This window comes from Schistosoma mansoni, assembly GCF_000237925.1.
Source record: "Schistosoma mansoni, WGS project CABG00000000 data, chromosome 7 unplaced supercontig 0100, strain Puerto Rico, whole genome shotgun sequence".
NCBI lineage: Eukaryota > Metazoa > Platyhelminthes > Trematoda > Strigeidida > Schistosomatidae > Schistosoma > Schistosoma mansoni.
In genome coordinates this window covers 311,102-332,950 of record NW_017386020.1, presented here as the reverse complement: position 1 = coordinate 332,950, position 21,849 = coordinate 311,102, and the positions used below count along the sequence as shown (strand labels likewise).

The 21,849-nt window shown below is 33.7% G+C and overlaps 1 protein-coding gene across 1 annotated transcript in view; it reads right to left on the bottom strand.

Annotated features, from left to right (window-relative positions):
* Nucleotides 1–14,683, bottom strand: part of Smp_144700 (AMP-activated protein kinase, gamma regulatory subunit, putative) — a gene marked incomplete at its 5' end in the record, with an annotated part of 38,846 nt that extends 24,163 nt beyond the window's left edge. The window contains 5 exons of the mRNA XM_018791029.1: nt 2,784–2,832; nt 3,824–4,282; nt 11,300–11,556; nt 12,873–13,032; nt 14,594–14,683. Coding sequence (XP_018645739.1) covers nt 2,784–2,832; nt 3,824–4,282; nt 11,300–11,556; nt 12,873–13,032; nt 14,594–14,683 — 1,015 coding nt within the window. The remainder of the gene's footprint in view (nt 1–2,783; nt 2,833–3,823; nt 4,283–11,299; nt 11,557–12,872; nt 13,033–14,593) is intronic.
* Nucleotides 14,684–21,849: the final 7,166 nt, after the last annotated feature.

Here is a 21,849-nt window from a genome sequence, read left to right as displayed (position 1 = left end):
ATGCACTTACAGAGCATCATACGTATCGTATGACTGATCATTGTATTTTCTAATCAATACCCTTTGCTATTATTAACTATAGCGTTTTTCGAACAGGCCTGGCGAAGTATCCTGTTATTTTATGTTGTTAAAACATTATCCAAAGCTAATTAGGACGCACGCATATAAATGTGTGTCCGAATAATAGGTCAAACAAGTCTTGATTTTTTTGTGATAGTTTCGACGATACGGGTTATCCACACAATGATGATGAGTGGTTAATTTTCGAAGAATTCAGTTGATGCACAAAAAACATTCACTCATATTGATTGCAGCAAAATAACAAACTGGTTGCATCAATGAGACTAGTGAACTCTTAAGTCGAAATAAATGTACAGGTTTCTCTATCTTACAGTCTCCAATGGCTCTGCTGATGCAACAGATACGCAACCGACAAAGGTCAGATTTGAAATTTGCATGGCTTAACTTGGACCATGAACACACAAATAAGAAGACCGATTTCGAGAATATACAGACAAATATCGGTACTTATACGATCCCTACAAGATCTTGGAATAAATACAGATAACATGGTTCAATGTGAAAATAAGCTTAAGCAACATGTAGGAGAAGAGATCAGAAATAACAAACAGGGTCAACAGATTTCCAACTGCACAATAATTTGGTGCATAAAAACAGTAACAGTTGTGGAGACACGAAAAAAAATCTGTCACAGTAATAAACGAGTGAATTCTAGTTAATTATTTATTAAGTGTACATAAAAATAAACAACCCGATTTTTATGTTGTGAGTTTATCAACAGTTTTGCACTTTATCATTGTTAGCTAAGGCACTGACCGTATTTTCATTTTGTTTGTTGTGACCGAGTACATTCATGTAACTCAGTACATTAACACATTGTAAATTACTAGCATGTCATATTCCGTAGTTTACATGTATCTTGAGAAAAAAATTTTCTCTGTAACATGTTATTACATACCCATTTCTACGTTTCATTCGTTATTATTGTAATTATTGTTTTGCATGCATGCATATATTATACTCTTACATTTTCGTTATAACCCAGTGTTACCTCTGAACACTCTGGGGGGGAGCTATGTGAAGATGAGCACGACAAATTAATTTTGCAAATAGTTTTTGATATTATTTGCACTTATTTTGTTAACTTTCGCAGTTTGTACATTTACCACAAAATGACTGTACATGTTGTTTAATTGTATGACCCTGAACACATCTTTCTGTTCTGCATTACTCATTGGATGACACACGTTGTTAATCGCTCGTAAATACACTACTACACGCACGTCTCTTGTTCTCCGTCACTTGTGGTTACGATAACCGAACTCGGAAAAATCTGTTATCTACATTTATAAACTGCGGCGACATTCTCATTATATTATACATTTGGCTATATTACTAGAACCATATCAACCTCATTTAATTATCTATAATTGTGGATTTTGGTACAAAACGCAACCGAACACGCACCAACCTGCTGACTTAAGTAACGTCCTTTGACTTTTATTTGTGTTTATAACTTATAATTTGTATACTATAATATTAACATTTGGGCGTATTAACTTTACTGCTATTTTTGAGTTAATATAATTTGCGGTCCGCTACACAGTGAATACTATGAATGATAATAATTATAATCATTATTATAAAATTAAAACCAATGTAACAATAACCCGGGACATTTGAAACTGACCTAAACAGTTTGAAAACATTCATATTTATTTATAAACCAATTAGAGATACACAACCAGTAGATTTAACTGACCTGAAATTAGTTTATAATTTGATCGGAAGAAATTTTAAAACCAAATTTGAAATAGAAACTTATCTTCCACATGGACAAGTTACTTACTCATCACCATCATCATAGTCTTCAACAAACTAGTTCATAATGGGAGCTCTTACGAAGGAAATATGTTTGTTAGCAAAACCCAGTATCCATAGAGCTGGAAGTAATTCACAAACACTAAGTAATTAACGCTATCCTTGAGTTTCATTTTAATACTTCAGCTGGTTCTACTTGTGGTTCTTGGTTGCAGCAGTACGAAGATCTATTCTATAATGATATTTTCAAACTGAATGGTGCTACAAGAGTTCGAGTATTTTTACGAAAACTCAGTATGATAGAACGTGAACGCTACAACAGCCTAATTCTTACGAAGATTATATGAGACTTCATATTTGATGGAACCACTAAAATCCATTCCTAAATATTTGAAGAAGTCACCCTTGCTTAATATTCACTAACAGGGTTAAAAGAGAGAACCAGATGACAGGGCAAATTACGCAGAAATTGTCAAACGAGAATGTTGACGGTTATGACTGACATATATGATAGAAGACCAGTTCAAGTGTTTCATATTTGTCTGAACCCAGTATTCACCTGAGGACAACTTATATTCGAACAAGAATTCTTGGGGAACTTGAACAGTGTAGCCATATTACTTTACAAGAAAGGACTACTGAATAACAGAGGATGGTGGACTTAAAACATGATACCTCATTGGTCGAAAACAACAGCCACTTTCTCACGTTCATAAAATAGAATGAAAAGAGCACCAGGGTTCCAGCATACAAGATAGCCTTAGTGATAGCTTTAAGTGCTCATCTTCATGTTTTTGAACTTCTACATCGTCTAATTTAACCCTTAGGTGGATGTTTCTCCAATTAATTCCCTAGTAAAATAGACCGTTAAGCTGACAAATGATATGAATTGTTTGATAATACAATATAACATGAAGTTAGAAATATAAGTTTACACTTACTTAAAGTTGGATCGCCAGGTCCAGTATCACATGAAGTTGAATGACTGAACTGCATATAGAAAAAATACGTTAAATATAAAAGGTTTTCATACAAACGAACTGAACTACACTTTATCCACTTCAGTCTAACAAGTTTAAACACTTATGGAATCATGAGACACAAATAAACGCATAAGCTAATGGTGATTAACAATAGGCAACAAAATTCGAATAAGATACGAAACGTTGAAATATTTGACAGGATAATTAGCTGTCGAATTGATGTTAATCATCATAAGACTTCAAAAACCAAGGTAGTTAGGATGTACGTGTACGTCTGATGAGTTATACGATACATCTAGAAAATCTATTGAGAGTTCGGCAATAATAAGAAAGTCAAAGACTGGTCCATAAATTATACTACTTATAAGACGGGACAAGAATTAAACCGTGATAATTGAAAGTTAATTACATCTGGAAGTGAATGACGTATAGTCCCAATATTCTTCATCCATTCTTCTTCAATTACAATTGGAAGTACCATTTTCATTTGGTTTTGATTTTTCTAGTGTTGAATTCCTGCTTAAACCTATGCACAACATCTGTTTTTAACTGTTCAAATATTGTAATAAACCCTCCTATTTTATATTTATTTTTAAATGACTAATGATTAGAAACCCTTACTGTATGCACTCGAATGTATTTTTAAGATGCTTATGACAAATTATTACAATGTCCAATACTGTAAAACTCAAACGGAAACACGCCAGTTGCTGATATACTTTATTTCTTGTCTACCCTATGAAGAAACGAAAGGAAATTACAATGAAACTCCTTACTGTAACAAAATTTATGGTATCAAATAAATCTATTCTTATTATTATTGCTGTTAAGTACACTGTAGTTATTCACTCGAAATTAGAATAATTTAAAGATCATCATGAAATCTAGTGTTAATCTCAAACAATACACATTATCCAAAAATACAAATACAGTGTACAACCAAAAATTTTATATTTTTAATTTTCAGTCATTTTTTGAAAGTACAACTTGAAACATACCCAGCGAATACGTCTTCTGTGTTTAATATGATTATTATTAGTGTTAGAAGGTTGTAACGAATTCGATAGACTAGGAGACATCAAATCACCATGTGTTGAAGATACTGGAATTGATTTCGAATGTAAATAGTTATTGGACTTTTGCAAAGGTCGTTTAGAAAATTCCAAACAATTACTTACAGGTCCATGAGCTTTTGGTAAACGCCTGGGATCAATTACATCAGATGATATATTTACACTATGACTATGGTTACTGTTGTGCTCTTTGAATCGAGATAAAAATTCATTTTGACCATTAGAACTATGATGTGCTTTCGACTCATTAGTAGATGATGTTAATGATGAAGCTCGTAAACGTTCAAATATACTACGAGCCCAACTAGATCTTGAAGAAACAGAATTTCGATTATTTGTATGATTATCTCCATGTCCATGAACATTTAAAGGATGGTTTGAAGACTAAAAAGCATTTTGAGAAAATGTCAATGTTACTTAACACATAAAGACAGGATGAGTAGCAAAAATCATGAAAAACTTGGAAGATTAGTTAATTTAGTGAAAAGCAATTTGTTGATATGATCCAGTCTATGTGGTTTATGGACTTTTCAAAAACAACGACGAAAAATACCTACACTGAATGTTATCTCAGTTGATTACTTTTAAATATCAAATACCAGTAATAATTGGCTGCAATATCCAGTTAGTTAAATGAACTGAAAAAAATTTCCTGTAACTATAATTTACCAACGTCATTGAGTAACTAGAAAAGTGACCTTGAGAATCTTCGCCCAGTTATTAGTCATTCAGACTGTAAGTGATGTAATAAATAATTTATTACAGAAAATAATGGAAAACTAGATTGAATACATATTTTTCATACAATTAATAAACCTGAATAGGCTTGCAATAGGTTCATACGTCTGAAAATCACAGTACATAGAATCCCAAAACTGAAGATCATTTTTCCTTTAAGATCTTTGTAAGGCCGATGATAGTTACTTCTTTAATCTTGAGCACAACACTATTAGTATGGACACAAGTTGAAGAGTCAACGAAATGATGCTTGTGAGCGATGACCCGATGATTATGACTGCATCTTTGAAAACACCTATACGCTCTTCAATCATCCGTATAAATGGGAATAGTGAAAGTGGAGGTTTTGTAGAATTATGTTCTATAACACACACTTATACTAGGCTTTACGTTGATGATGATTGACTGACTAGTGCTCACACACAAACATTACGGCTCACATCTGACTACCTAAATTTGTACCTGGTGAATGAATTACATTTTAATGTCAATGAATGTAAAAGTAAAAAAAGTAAACATTTTAACCCAGTGAAGACGAACAAGTCATCACAATCAGTGAGCCGTAATCAATGTGGAGACTGGTACAAATTTCCGTGAGTGATTTACTTTTGATCCGACCTTTATTCCCAATGCTTTTTTTTAAATGACGTCAATTTCTACTCTATGCAACCCTATATATGTTAAATCTTATTCATCATAATGATATCGTTTTAGTTTAAGTTTTGATGGATTATTAAGAAAGATGAGAATAATAAAAGATTGAAATCCTCTTAAGCTAAAAGAACCATGTAGACAGTCAAACGTTCCTTCGATTTGTCACTAGCCGGTATATTTTCCTGATAGATATCACTCGTAAATCTAGTCAATAATAATTTATCACAGCAACTAATTGACTATATTTATTTATCTATTTAAACACAAATACTGGTACGGAAGGGCACCAAATATATATGCGCCACACAAATCAACCGATTTGTGTGAGGGATGTGATACCGCTCGGGTGCCCAAACCTAAGCAAGTGGTTTTCTTAGAGAGCCACTTCACGAACCTTTCATCTGAAGGTCTAATCCACAAGGCAGTAGAGCAAAGTTAGGAGATGCAGCCCCCATGGTAGCCGGTCACCAACAATGGGTTCAAACGCCATTTGTCCACTTAGAATCCTGGAGCCCATGTGCACCATTGGTTTGAAATCAGGGTCTCCCAACTCCCCTAGATGGATCTTGTGTATCCATCAACCCGGTTAAAGAGCCGGACATTCGCTTTTGGTTCTCTTACTTTCGTAAACCAACTTGGTTATCGATGCCAAATCATATTCCCAGATTTCGAAACAAAGTCACTGGCTGTTAAAAAATTTATCTCGTGGAATTATATAGAGGATTGTACAAGAATATGGTTAAAAGAATTTACGGTAAACAAAACCAGGTCTAGGTTCATCATTTCGGTTTGTTCCTATTTACACCAATCAACTATGGAATGTTCATTGATTTATTCAAACACGCTTGAATGAGCCTATAACAACAGCGAACTCATATAAAATAATAAACATATAATCAAATCCAGTAATAGCCTAGACTCAATTCAAACTAACTGTGACATGAATATTTACCATAGTACAATACAGGTGAATCAAACTATACAAGTCACGAATAAGAGTAAACAAGTATGCGGAATCCAATTCCAACTCATTTTTTAGATAATACATAACAATATTTTAAGAATAAGATCAAGTGAATCAAACTATAATTAGAATTAAAATTATGAAAATCAACTTATCCTAGTTAAGATGGACGAAATTGAGAAAAAATAGTTTAGGAGCTAATGGACATTTTATTAATTATGAATTAATTTTTCGTGTATCCATGTTATTGTCATGGTTTAGTCCGAGTCACATAAAATGTGTATATGAACCACGCGACTACGTGATACATAATAAGTAAACAAATTCACATGAATAATCAGAATAAACCCTGGACTATTTGACACAATTAAATGAAAATGTCATTTGCGCTAAAAAGAGAAATATTTAAGGTATAACTGTATGCAAAAAAAACAAATAGGCTTGATGAATAGAGATAAATGGTTTGAAGATGGGTTTTCGCCATCGATCGATAAGTATCAATGAAAACCAAAGAACACCGAACACAACCCTGATAAGAACGGAGCCCAAAAACTTCAGGTGCCTACATCAATAATTTGTGACCAATCGTCAGTCAATTCATGAGACAGTGGAACAATCAATCGATAATAATTGTCTGAATATCACCGGCATCAAACTAGAATAAAAAAAAACTTAACGACGCTTTCCACTTTTCAATGGTACTCCAGTTTATGTTAATAGTTGAAGAGTAAATCTTATAAGGCTTAGAGCCTATTACTGAGAACTATCTTGAAGTCATTAAATTTTTTCAGTATATCGAAGGAAAGCTGTATTCGACTTTGCAAAAATATTTGTCAAGTGCTCATTTAGCTTCAGTTTCATCTTGGCTACAACCAGGTGACGATCTGAATCTGTGTCATTTCAGATATTCTGGATTATAATTTATCACAATAAAACCATCTTTCATCCTGGGAATGGATGTAACTGATACTTATAAAACTATTATTTATAAGCTAACGAATACACAGTTTGAAAATTCACTTAGAATATTGGATTGAAAGTTAAAAAAGAGTAATACTTAAGGTGAATAGGATAGAACTTTACTGACGACATTCACGGGTCCTTGAGATTCCCATAGACTTCTTTGCCCAATATGAAGTGTGTTGTAAAACAACGTCATTTTTGAAAATTATACCTTCTCTGCATATCATTTTCTGTCCACAGCTATAGATCTTATTTCGCAATAGTCCGAAGTTCTGAAAGTCGTCGACGATCATATAAATTAGCCAAAATACAAAATCTAGTCAAAAGCATGGTTTCTGGTATCAGGCTATCAGTGATTGAGTCTAAAAATTAGCTGTTTTCACTCGGATCGATCGTTTCTATTCACTTCAAGGCCTTCAGTATAGTTTAACTTTACCGATAACAGTAGGAAATAATTTTCCTACTAGAACTGAAAGGTTTACACAAACATGAACCAACTTTATGGATGATTCAATACAAGATAAAGAAATGTCAGATGAAAATTGTTGAGTTGAAGAAAATTATAACAGCACACATATACACGAATAATCTTACTTTTAATTAGATCTCATTGAAAACGAACACATCTTATGGTACCAATCAGCATAGTATGTAGACGCTTTCTAAACGCGTTATTCTTTGCAGACAGTTAATGTGATTTTTTTCAATTGAATAATTTCCCATAAGTTTTAAAAAAAGTTCTCGTCTTAAGCCTACCCTGGTAATATTAGCTTATTATCCAGAATGATCAGGTTTCAAATTGTTTTCACATTATTTTTATTATTATCATTATGCTTGTCTCCTCTTACCCCTCATTTCCAGTTTAGTTGACCTTTTATTTTGTATATAGATGTTCTCAACAAGTATATGAGTGATCAGATTGTTCGAAATGTATTGCGCCAATATATCAAATAGTTCTGATATTCGTTTTCTTACTACACTATCGAAAAAGTCTCCCTTTCACAGATTATTTAAACGGAATTTTCATAACTAAAACCTAATACATTGAGTCTTCACTTATTATCTTACCATATTTAAGTCGATGATATCTATGTGAATCCTGTAACCTTGATAAATGAAACAGTTTATCGTTCCTAAAACTCAACAGATTAAAATCAAATGTCAAAACCAGATAATCAAACCACCGAGACTTTAGATGTTTTTTGCCAAACCCAACAGAATATACAGCAAGCAAAAAAGCTGGTAATTTCATCAACGAATAAAAATCCTTACTTTTTTGTAGCTAATAATGAGATTTTGGAGACAATGTCTTGTAACCAATAAAAAAAACCACGTTCATCCATCATACTTAGATGAAAACTAACCATTCCGCTACATCGCTCTATGATGCCAATTTTATTTTAGTAAATTGAACAGACTAATTTCAGTTTATACAGGACCTGTAGTAAGCCTACTATTAAATTGAAGAAATCTTCTATAGTACAGCATATTTACAACTGTGATCAGTTGCTAAAATACAAGGTCATGAGTCAGTCAATAAACTCTTTTTTCACAAAATTTATGAAACGAAGTTGATAGCATACTGAATAATAGGTCTTTACATGTGATAATTATCCATATACCGAAAATATTCACCTGTCCTAGTAAACCTCTAATTTAACACTCATAGATAAATGAAAACAATTAGGCACTTGTCAGATAATGTTTATGCTCCCGGTCAATTAATTAAAACATTGATGCAACTCAGTGGCCAAGTCAATACTCATGTACTTCATTTTGAGTTATATTTTTGTTTGAAGCTTACTGATAATCTGACTGCCCGAAACAAAAATAGGTGGAGTGTGAGTTTAAACCTGTTACCTATTGATTAAAATCTACACGCTTTAACGATTAGTCCACTAGCCTAATATAAACATTTTACAGATTAGGTGATTTTTTAGCATACAAAATGTTAACTAAACCACGAAGTATATCATCATTACATAATGAAGTTAATGCACTGATAGAGCGAAAACTTTGAAATCTCACTCCCAACATTGTTCACATTCATTCATGGGACTGCATTTCCTAACGTTGCTCCACTGCCTTGTGGATCAGACCTTTAGGTCGAAGGCTCCGGATGTGGCCCCCAAAGAAAACCAGTCTCTTCGGTTTGGGCACCCGGGCAGTATCATAGCCCTCACACAATTAAATGAAATGACAATTTTTCTATGGCGCATATATATCTGGTGCCCCCTTTTACGAATATTTGCGTGTTCAAATAAATAAATTACAGTTTTAGGTAGTTAATCAGTATTTTTCTAAAGGCTTATTGACAATTATGCAATCTAAATATTATGAAAATATCACTATATAACCCTACGAATCTGTATGTAAATAATCATTCTTAAGGTTTCTTTCTGAATCTTCTTCATAATCATAAGTAGTTTCATAGAAAATTCATCATCTCCTCTAGGACATCTGTACTAACCAACTTGTTTAAAAGTAAAGAAAACTGAATTATATCTCTATATTGATATACGGAATTTATGCATGGAGATGGTCATTTATCTTGCTATTCAAACTTCACTGGATCGTCTACTATTCAATGAACATCTAACGAATTTGTTTGTTTGAGAGTTTATTATTGACAAAGTTGAAACGCAAACTGATCGATTAACATGTTATTTACAGTCTGCATAGGGAAAAAATCATGATTTTGGTACATTTAACACTCATTTTTAGTCTAAAATCACAAAAATAGGAACTATTCCTTGATGCAAAAGTTGCTTTTGAAATTTCGATATAAATGGTTATGAAGGGATGACAATATTGATCTCGACTGTCAAATGGATTTTATACGCGATAGCTGAATATACATCTTGGAGCGGTGATTTACTGGTTAGAGCAGTGAGCCTTTTAATGATTAGTCATAGGATTTAGAATTCGCTACCCTCGGGTTCAAGCAGTTAGTTATTATTACTGGTTCTCAAACAACGAAGGTGTGGATCAAAGCGGAATACATTAACTTGTGCAGTCGAAAAATGAATAATCTTGAGGTTCACAAAACACTAGCTGATACATATTACTGTAAAAAGGTAATAAAAACAGGTATTTTTGATGGTATGCCCAATGATGCACAGCAAGCTTAAGTTAGTATGTAAGTACTCTACATTGTTAATTATATACAAAAATAGAAAAAATACAGGTAATTAGTTAATGGGTCTTTATGTAAGTATTAAAGTTGGTATGTAAGCCCCCACCTATGAAAACAAAGTTGTGCTAAGGTCATAACCGGGATTTAAACAACAGAATGTTGACTATCGACTGTAAAATGACTAACTTCAGTGAAAAACATCATTAAATACTTACAAGAAGTTTAATTGCTGAGGAAAATACTTATCTGTAGCTTGAATATGATTAAACGCAAACCAAACATGAGATCTAGTGATGTTTTGTTGCAATGTTTACTGAGATTAGGGTTCAGGGTTACTTAATACAACTAATGTTGAATCCAAGTCAAAAGAACGTAAATAAATCTAGAGAAGTTCAATAATAATTAGAAACTAATAAAGGTTTAGTAATTTTCTTCATTGTACATTATAAATCATTCATCACATTCGTTGCTTTTTGAGTACTTGAATGTGATCAAGAGTTTCTTAAGGTCATTTTAAGAGTCCTTCAAGTTCAACCACATAAATGAATTTTACCAAGTTGTTACCATACTATGTGGCCCAATGTAAAAGCCCTTGACCAATGCTATAGAGAGAAATTTAATTCAAAACGTTTCCAAGACTTACTAACGTACAACTTTATAACGCGTTAAAAAGTAAAAACGAATTTTTCTTGAGTTATAGTTTATCACCTTATCTATCAATAAAATTGCAGTTGTCAACAATTAGAATATGATCCCTATTCTCTCCTCAAAAGACCAAGCAACTGTTTTCATTTATCCAACTATTTACCTCCTATTTCACAAACGATTAGTATGATGAATAATAACAGATTATTATAAATGCGTAAACACACATACACACACACAAAGTCTCTCACAGTTACGAAAATTCATCAAAATAATATGAATTTTTAAAACTAAAACTTACAGTAATTTGTTTTGTGGTTGTCTCTGTTATATTAGTTGTTACTGATGTTGTAGCATTGCATGTATGTCCTGTGTCCTGTGGATAATTTCTTTGTTGTGTTACACGAGAATTAGCTAAACGACAAGGGCAACATACTTCATTTTTCAACTGTGTTGTTGTATGATGATCAGAAGAGGAATGACAATTTTGTACGGTGAATTTTGATTCATCTAACAAATAATTATTATGAATTGAATGTAAAGAAGAATGGATGTAAACTGTTTAATAAGGATAAGAAAAAGAAACAAATCATTCTCTAGTGTCTCTTTTAGCACCAGTGACCAGCCACTTAAATCTACCAAGCACAATTACAATTTAGCATTATATACTAGCATTATATATATAATAAGCCCCCAAATGCCCTGGTACGACCGAGAGTGGGGAGAGTCCGATCTCCCTCTACAAATGCTCTCACATGGCCACCCGAATATATAGCCTCTAACAGGGAAGTCCTACTCACTCCCTTCTCGTGGCATTACTGTTGTTTACGAAATTGGAATAACGAAAAGCGAATGTCCGGCGCTTTAACTGGGTTGGTGGACACGGAATGCTCACCTAGGGGAGTTGGAAAACCCTCATTCCAAACCAATGGTGCACATGGGCTCCACGATCCTGAGGGAACAAATGGCGTATGAACCAATCGTTGGTCACTGACTACCATGGGACTGCATCTCCTCACGATGCTCCACTGCCTTGTGGACTAGACCTTCAGGTCAAAGGCTCCGGGTGTGGCCCCCTAAGAAAACCACCTGCTTCAGTCTGGGCACCTGGACAGTATCACAGCCCTCACACAAATCAAATGAGATTTGTGAGGCGCATATTTATCTGGTGCTTTCTTGTACCAATATTTATGTGTTTAAATAAATAAATAATAAAATTATATACTAAAAAAACTCTAACATAAAAATTTCAGATGAAATCAATAGGTTGGCGTTTTTGTGTGTATCAAATATCCGGTTGTCTAGTGAATCTATTCCAACTATGCATAAGACACAACACTATTTTTCACTCTTTTCACAGAATATATCCTTACGTTCAAATATTTAGAAATAATCCTTTATTATTCTTAATCTAAATTTAGATTGGATGCATATTCAGTAAAATTAATCTAAGAACTTTTAAGCTGCATCGAGAAACAAAAGTTTATGGTATTTAAAAGTGAATAAATAAAAAGAAAAGATGATAAGTAACTGATAGTTAACTGTGCTTGTCTTTCTTGATTCATTCAACCAGGCAATCATCATTGAAAACTTGACGTAATAAGTATATACTTGTTTAAGTGATCATATAAAAAAGGTTATGATAGTGCACTGAAACAAATGATCGATTATCATTTACAATAAGCATTTATTCGTACTCACTAAATTCACTAGAAAATCAATCATACGATAAAGAGAAAAAATTACATATCAATTATCAATAGAAATTGTAATTTATGTATTAAGCCAACGATAATAAACTCAGATTATCAATTACGGTGTCTAATGGTATATGTATATATTTCTTTTCTTTAGAGAAAAAACTATTGACACACCTGTGGAAGTAGTCATTGCACCGACTGCTAATTCCTGACCTTGTGGAATAGGTTCAAGTATTGATGAAAGGAAAGATCCTATGGGTATGAAACGTGAAGAAACTTCATCTGGAATAATTGAAGACGAACAGCCAACAGAACCTTTAATGTTGGAAGATTTCTGTGATGAATATTCCTGTTTGGTGTTTTCAATAGTGGTAACGTACAGATAGCAAAAACAAGGAAAAGTGAATAGTACAATTACACAATGTTAAAATAAATAGAAAATACTTGAGTGTAAAAATCACGAGACAAATTGAATAATCTTGTACAAAATATCGGGCTTTACTCTGTTCTCTAGACAATCAAAATGAGTTCATCAGACTGACCTAATATTAGAACGTCACATGACACTGGATAATATAATAACCCTTATGTATATGCCGACAGAATATTCAAAGACTGGAATAATCAGCATTGTTCGAACAAGAAGCAGAGTATGTAAACTGAATACACTGTTCTATGGTTTACAAGTTCTCGTATATACATATATACATTGCAGCTTGATAGACGGAATTCGACCAGTGCTTAAGGACTAGGCAAACATGATTATGGTCATTATTTAGTGATCTTTTAGCCGTAAATATATCAGTTCTATAAGAGGTTAGTGGTAACTTGAATTACTTAGAAGTAACGTTGCATGTTGTGAAGCTGTTTAAAACTGCTTCAACTACCTATTCCACATAAAAAGTAGTGACTATGAGGATCGTTTACAAATATTCTAAATCACAGAACACTAGGATATAATTTTTAATATTTTAAACCACAACCAACCTAAATTTCAATCTAAAACGATATGCGTAATAGGTTGTGAGGACAGATGCTAAGTAGTCTGTTTGTAACTTAAGGTTTATGGAAATAGTTTATTGCAATACGATGACACAGAAATCCACAACAAAGAAATTAGGGTTTCTTATAAATGATTTTAGTAAAGCAGTTAGGTGAGCCATACAACGTGCTTGTTTACAAAAGTGAATATTATCAAGACAGCTAATTCACCTTTCCTCAAAGCTTATTACAAACAATAGAAAACTGGCTTTTTTAATGCAAACCTTCAACGATCTAACTTCTTACTTTTAGATTAGACATTTGGATAGAATAGTTATCGACTACTCACTTTAAACATGTGAAATGCAAGGTGAACATTTTTTTAAAAAATTGCTTAAACTTTCTGGAAAATTTTCGGTCTAGTCACTGTCTTCAGGCAACAGTATGATGCGACTCATGAATTTTAGATTGGTCAAACAGCTGGAAATCGATTCAATAAGAAGTAGAAATTAAGAAATGTTATCACCAATAACATGTTTGTAGCAGACCGTTGAGAATGGTGTTGGAGCTGTGACTTAATGACTAGAGCAGCTGGTTTTCAACCAATAAGTTGTAGGTACAGAACTCTTCCTAAATTCATTGGTTTGGACAGTTTCACTAGCCTTATCAATAACGTGGCTCAAGGCCGAATTCATATAACTAAACTTGACGCATTAATTACATTACTGTAAATAGCAACACAGAATATCCGTGACGAATACCATTTGTTATGGTTAACCAAGATCATATCTCTCCAAAACTATCAAACTCTAATAAAGATATAGCAAAAACAAGTCATAGTTTAAAAATAATGAAGTTTAACAACAGAAAATCATTTAAAATAGGTTAATATGGCTTTCAAGGTAAACACAAACCTGAATCGCATCTATTCCACAATTCTCACTATCGATAAGATCAGATACTGATGACGGTGATGATTGTTCATATTTCTCAGCTTCCAACATTTCACTATTGTTTCACCAGTTTTGGAATGTACTTTGAATTAAAAATTCAAGGAAAAATAACAGTATGCACAGCATACACAAAGAGAAAACTTCACGAACACACAAATATATCATTAGTAAATATCCTATAGTACAGTTATCTCAATCCCATCACTTTCTCTGTCTCTAAAAGGTCTTTTTACTCCAAACAAATAAAATTTATTGGTATCACATTTTAACTGCTGAATTACAAAACAAGGAGAATAAACGAACAAAACTGTTTTTACACGACTAGATACTTTTCAGGATCTTTCTACTAGGCATAACCATAAATAAATTTATAGAAAACAGTGAGTTATTTATGCCCATTTGTAAGTCAAATTATAACAAAGGTGTAGGGTGCGGAATAACATATAATAAATAAACAACAGTACAATGACAAATGTGATGTGAACAACAAGAATAATAAAGGTAACATGATAAAACAAACCAAATTTAGCATATGATAAAGACCAAAACGTAAAAGAGACTCAACGTTACGCAAACAATGAAAAGGACGTAATGTATATGTAGATAAATTCTAGGTTCATCTATGTGAAAAAGATTTTGGATCCCATTAGATTACAGTGGAATACCGCAAATAACACCAAATTATCTCCTCTAATCCACTGTTTGACCATTATTGACCAAACTGGATAAAACCAAATAATAGGTTGACTTAATTTTTCTCTAGGCTACAGAGATCCCAGTTGACTTGTTAAGCTGGTCAGTACCATGCTTTGAGTAGCTAGCCTCATAGGGACATCTGAACCGATGTATTTCAATAAAGATAATACAACTAAGTGATTTTGTTCGAACAATCATAACCAATCGAATAAGAAGTAATTGACAATTTGCTGTTATTCTAAGAGCCTTCGGCGATACTATGTGTAGGATATTATGATATTTATCTTTTTTTAAGTTACAGCTTCATAAAGCAACATTTTACAAACAGTCGACTTTTAGCTGTAAAGGAGAAATATTTAACATAAAAATTATTTTGAATATGAGCTATTGTTGAACGGAGAATATTTCTTGATCAGAAAGTACTAATCACTTAAAGATTGAGATAGACAGACTTAATTTCTGTTCATCATATTATGATTCACTTTAATACAATTAAAATATAATCAAAGATGTCAAGTCTCAAACTTAAACATATTATTTTAAATGGGTTTTAGCATGGTAAAGGATCATGTCTTATATGTGTATTGTAAATGAAGCATAGTAAAACATATTCTTTTATTTCCAAGTTAAAGATTATGTCAATCCATACAAAAAGTAAACCATTTATACATCGTAGTATAAACAACCAGGTGATTCTCTAATTTCACGGAAATCTAAACTTATCTGCATACTCCTCAAATGTACTGATAAGGCTGAGGATAGCGAGATCCTACTCTCCTTCACAAAATGCTCTCATCTAGCAACGTGTTTATAGCCACTTTCGAGGAAATTATAGTTATTACCAACAAGTAGTAGGCGTTCCCACAAAACTGGAAACAGAAGTCCGATGTCTAAGTTTGATTGGTTGATACCGAGGGTTCGCCCAAAGATAATAGGGAATTCTGGCTCTTTAACATACCCAGTACCCTATCGTCGCCAGAAATTTTTTGATCAACATGCTCTTAAGTAGCTGAGTGACTGTTGTAGGAAAGGTGTTACCGAATGTGATGTCTGCTGAAATTATTCTCAAACAGCGTATACCGCTCAAACGTATCGCCTTCGGCATTTGTTCTTTATATCTGTTAGCAAAGAGGTGATATACCTAGGAGTGAAGGGTCACTTCATAGGTGTTTTCAGCATTTTATAAATTTAGATTTAACGGCTGTGATGAAGGAATAGTAATAAATCAATTCATTCACTAGTTACTTGTAAATGAACTGGACTCTAAATGTTACGACTAATTGTACTACCCGATTACCCAAACCGAAGTGAATGAGGTAGGGTTCAAATTTCGAACGTGATGGCTGAGAGCCGAATGCCCTTACCACTAAGCCAACCCCACCTATCGATATGGAAAATGTGTTACTTTTGTGCACGTCCACGCATATTTGTGTACTGATTTTGGAATCATTAAGCCATATTTATCAATTCGTAATATAACTTACAGCTACAAAGGTTCTTGTGTTTTGAAACTTCTCAGTTGTACCATATGACAAAATTACTTTACAACAGTTCTGTTCTTCCCTATCTATGGTGTTTATGAGGTAAAAATTGGCTAAAATTAAATAATAAACGGAAGTTGAGAAGAAATGCTTTAAAAACTTTTAAAGTAAGTAAACAAAACCACTCTGTTAACTTATTAAGTAAGAAAATTTAAAAATATGGGCTTAAGCCATATAACCTTTAGTCCGTGGTTAAAATAAATAACATGAGATGAACGATCTCAATGATTGATAGCAAAGTAAAAATATTGACTAAGAGTCATAACATTAATATGAATTACTTTATCTATGTGCACTTTAGTTCAGAAAAGTTTATTTCTCTTATATGGTAGACGAACTATTTAATCTATATATACCATGATTACATTTCGAGTCAATCGATATTATTTTTCTAGGTCACCATCAAGTGGATAAGTGTGTAAGCCAAAAATGATAGGATTTTAATAAGTTTGGTTTTATTTGTTTTGTAGATATACCGCTATAAGGTATGTTTAGTTTCGCCCTCAATCTAATGGTTGAGATAATATGACAAACAGGTAGAAATGTACACCTTCAGATACCTTTAAAATAATATTCCAAAATTTAAGACAACTTGTAGCCTTTACTTGCATATTTAAAGCAATCGAATATTGGCAGAATGAAAAGTTGTTGGAACGATGAGAACGTTTTATCAGTGAGTAACGTATAAATTGTTTCAAGGTCATACGTGTAAACTCGACAACTATTTGTGGAAAAGATAAGACTTTTTTATTCAATTTGATTTATTTATGGAGATGGGAATCAACTGCCTAGTATTTTCTCAATCTTGATCATTCAAATTAGAACCTTGTCTAAACTGAGGTGATTGGACAAATACTAGACAAAAAACAGATGCAGTCACGCTTCCATACTGATGTGTGGACGAAGGTGTTCAACCAACCTATTTTAGAAATGTTATTGTTATATACTAATTTTGATGCGAAGGGTGTTGAAAATTCTAGTGTAAAATGACATGAAATAAGTCACTCACAGTTACTTTAGTGAAACAAGGTACAAGTTAATATCAATCCTGCAAATAACTGCAGCCAACATCACCTTGGAAGTAGAATGATGAAAATCTAGTTTGACAGATACATAAAGATCTGTCGAGTATTCATGAAACCAAATACATGGTGATATTGAAAGTTTATTGATAGTATCAGAGGTTACAAATTATAAAAAAAATCATGACATTACTTTCGATATGATCCTGGCATGCTTCTTGCACGCATTCTCAAATTGATGATGATACAGGATAATTTTATGATAAGTATATTTGTAAGGATGAATTGGGTACACTATGTGAGTGCCACTCATTAGTCGACAAATAGAACTATTGTTCCACAGAAATAAAAACCAACAGATTATAGTGCTTTTCAGTCCCTAAATGCCGTGGTACGGTAGAGAGTGGGGAGAGTTAGTTCTCTCTCTCTAGAAATGCTTTCACATGACCACGTGAATACAACCACTGTCAGAGAAGTACTCACTGCCTAAATGCCTAAACCACAAGGCAGTGGAGTAATGTTAAGAAATGTAGTCCTACAGAAGTCGGTCACCAACAATAGGTTCATACGCCATTTGTTTCTTTAGAATTATGGGACCCATGCACACCATTGGTATGTAATCAGGGTTTCCCAACTCCCCTAGATAGATTCTCCCCATCTACTAACCCGGTTAAAGCACCGGACATTCTCTTTTCGTTATTTCAATTTCGCAAACAACACCCTCGCAACGAGAAGGCAGTGAGTAGTTCTTCCCTGACGGCGGTTGTATGCACGTGGCCATGTGAGAGCATTTCGAGAGGGACAGAGCTGACTCTCCCCACCCTCAGCCGTACCAGGGCACTTCAGGGGCACTCAGGCAGTAACCCAGCCCTCACAAAAACATCGAATAATTTATATAGGGCGTAACTATTTGGTGCCTCCTTGTACCAATGTTTACGTGTTTAAATAAACAAAATAACTAAGTGCTTTTTCAAGAAAACACTATCCTCCATCACTTAAAGACAAATTACTGAAACTACTGAATAGATATGAAAGTAAAATTTCCCGACCAACCATTTATTAATAAATTCATGGAGTGACTATTGATGTTTACTAATAAAACTGTGACAATAATATTCGAGCTAATTAAGTGAATTTTCATTCAGTAACACACATTATACAACTAATAAAACAAAGAATTCTATTAATACAATTGTTTGATTCATGAGCCGATCTAAGCTAGGCCACCACTGAAAAACTGTAAGTACTAGACGGCCACTTTGCCCTAACATGAGACTCCTCAGCAGTGCGCATCCACGATCCCACACATGGAACTCGAACACAGGACATTCGGTATCCCGCTTGGACGCTGAGTCTCTACACCACTGAGCCGACATGTAACACTGTTAATGCTTAACTTCAAGACCATGGATCGATTGAAGCGTCCGCTCAAGTGACCCAAGGGCCTGTATTCGAGTCTCGTGAATGCGCACTGCTGAGGAGTCCCATGCTAGTGGCCGTCTAGTACTTACAGGTTTTCAGTGGTGGTCTAGCTTAGATCGACTCATGAATTCAACTGTTAAAACTACTACAACCTGCACTAATCCCAATTTTGATAATACAACTGTGTTTTTAGAGATAAAATAAATGTTAAAATGAGCGTATATTACTACATTCAACGTAAGATGAAATTCCTGAATTTTAAATCATACTAGAAAACGGACTAACAAGGATATAATTCAAAATAAAAGTGGGTCAGAACACAATTTATGGATGACATCCCAGGGTGACCTTGAGGAAACTCATTTACTGGGGTCTAAAGGGGGTTATGATTTAGTGTGAGGAATTAGAATTGGGATTGAAAGGTAGAAGTTAGGGTCAGGAGTCAGATTTAGAGTTTTCATCGGGAATTGACATCACCTACATTGTCGAAATACTATGTAGCCATACAGACAAATGAACTTCGCGCCGAAATCCAAGACTTGCTGTCTTTAACTTTATTGGTTTGTCTATTAATTGTTTTCAACCATTCAAAAAGTTTGCCATTTAGTGCACGTATTAATTTTACGTTTCCGACTATGAACATATTCAAGCAAATTTCACACAAACGAAGACATATTTAAAATTGAATAAAGGAAAATTCAGGAGTAACTTGAATCACAAAACATATAAAACAAATAGCGAACTAACTTGGGTATTCTCTGCTGTAAGCTGTTTGGTCCACTTGCAAGCTAAGATCCTAAAACTGTTTATCGTATGGCGTGGGCAGCACGTGTAAAACAACAACCTTGAAATTATAGCTCAGCCAATCATAATGGTCTGTAATCTTAAAATGAACGAATCATTTTCGTGAATTAACTTGACCTACGAATTCCTATTTGATTGGTTAAGTTTGTATGTGATCATATGGGTTTTGACACAAAAACAAAGGCAGGATACTCTGGCGTTTATGAAGTACAACATTGATATATTTTAACTAGTGTCTTCTGTCTCGTTTACCTCAAAAAAGTATTAGGCACTATAGTATCTCGAAACGTTTAGATTCGACGCATGTTTTCTGATACGGGATTCAATGTTGCATTTCTGTAAGTGTAATAATATCAAGGTTTGCAACTGGAAATTACAGTAAGCTGTATTAGTAAGAAATCAGATAACTATAATGATAAATCTTTGCGTAATCAAAATTGTGCAGTGGCATAAACTTATTGAATAAAAGTACAACGTTCGGGGATGATCTGTAGCTACTATTATGCAATACTGAGATATATCCCGATGAGAATAATGAATAGTAAATTGCTGGGATCTAATTATGGTCTAATACTATACATATACCTTTATTGTATAAATGTTAACTAACTAAACTATTCATATTCGTGTCTGTCTTATTATGAGCTTCATTTTGACCGGTGAAATATTATTATACGATTTACCGTTCTTAAGTTATCCCCAGTCTATCAGTTAATGTCTCCCACATTGACTGCCACATTTGGCTAAATCTTGTACAAATGTTGCTTCCTATTTTATGGTACGATGTGGTCTGTTTGGTTGGTATATAAATCCAGTATGTTTGAAATATATGATTCATAATGCAGAGGCTGAGATTTGTTTTCTGGACTTAATTGGTTGTGCTAGGCAGAAAGCAGGACCGATAAGTACTCCAGACTACTCGCACGGGTTTTATGCATCATCGGTCCGGTCTATAATTCACTGTTTCTCTGATTAGTGCGTCTCAAGATATAACACAGACAATTACATTTCAGCATTGGAAACTATGAATATTATTTACTCAAAACAATTAATATGACGCATTTCATTTCAAACAACCAATCAACCTTTGTTTGCATACGTACATACTGAGAGGATTGTCATGATATAGTCTTTTGTATTGATAGCCCTGGGTTCGATTAACAGTACCAAAATATTTTTGATAGTATTCTTTAGTACTTACAGATCTTTGATGGAATCAGAAAGCGGAAACACTTGTGGGCTGTAGTTAAAAATTAATTAATTAAAAATCAAGCCTTACGAAATTTTACCTAAAATTATTTCAGAAATTTTGAAATCATATTTGACATATTTTACAACCATGTGAGAGGATGATCGTGAAACTGTGAAAAATATAATGGTTAGTATGTCAAACATGATCATGACTGGAGTTGTTCGTTAAATAGACTAGTTTCTTTACCAAAAATTCAGGTTAATAACAACAATAAAGAAGCAGTGACCAGTGGAGTTCAACCAGGTCTGTTGGGAGATATCAACTCACTGATGACATTGGTGAATAGTTGCTCAATTTCGTGAATCGGTTGAAGTTAGACAATAACACCGTTGGATGCCGGCTCAGTGGTCTATCGGTTAAGGGCTCTGGCTCGAGACTGGTAGGTCCTGGGTTCGAATCTCGCGAGTGCGGGATCGTGGATGCGCACTACTGAGGAGTCCCATAATAGGACGAAACGGCCGTCCAGTGCTTCCAGGTTTT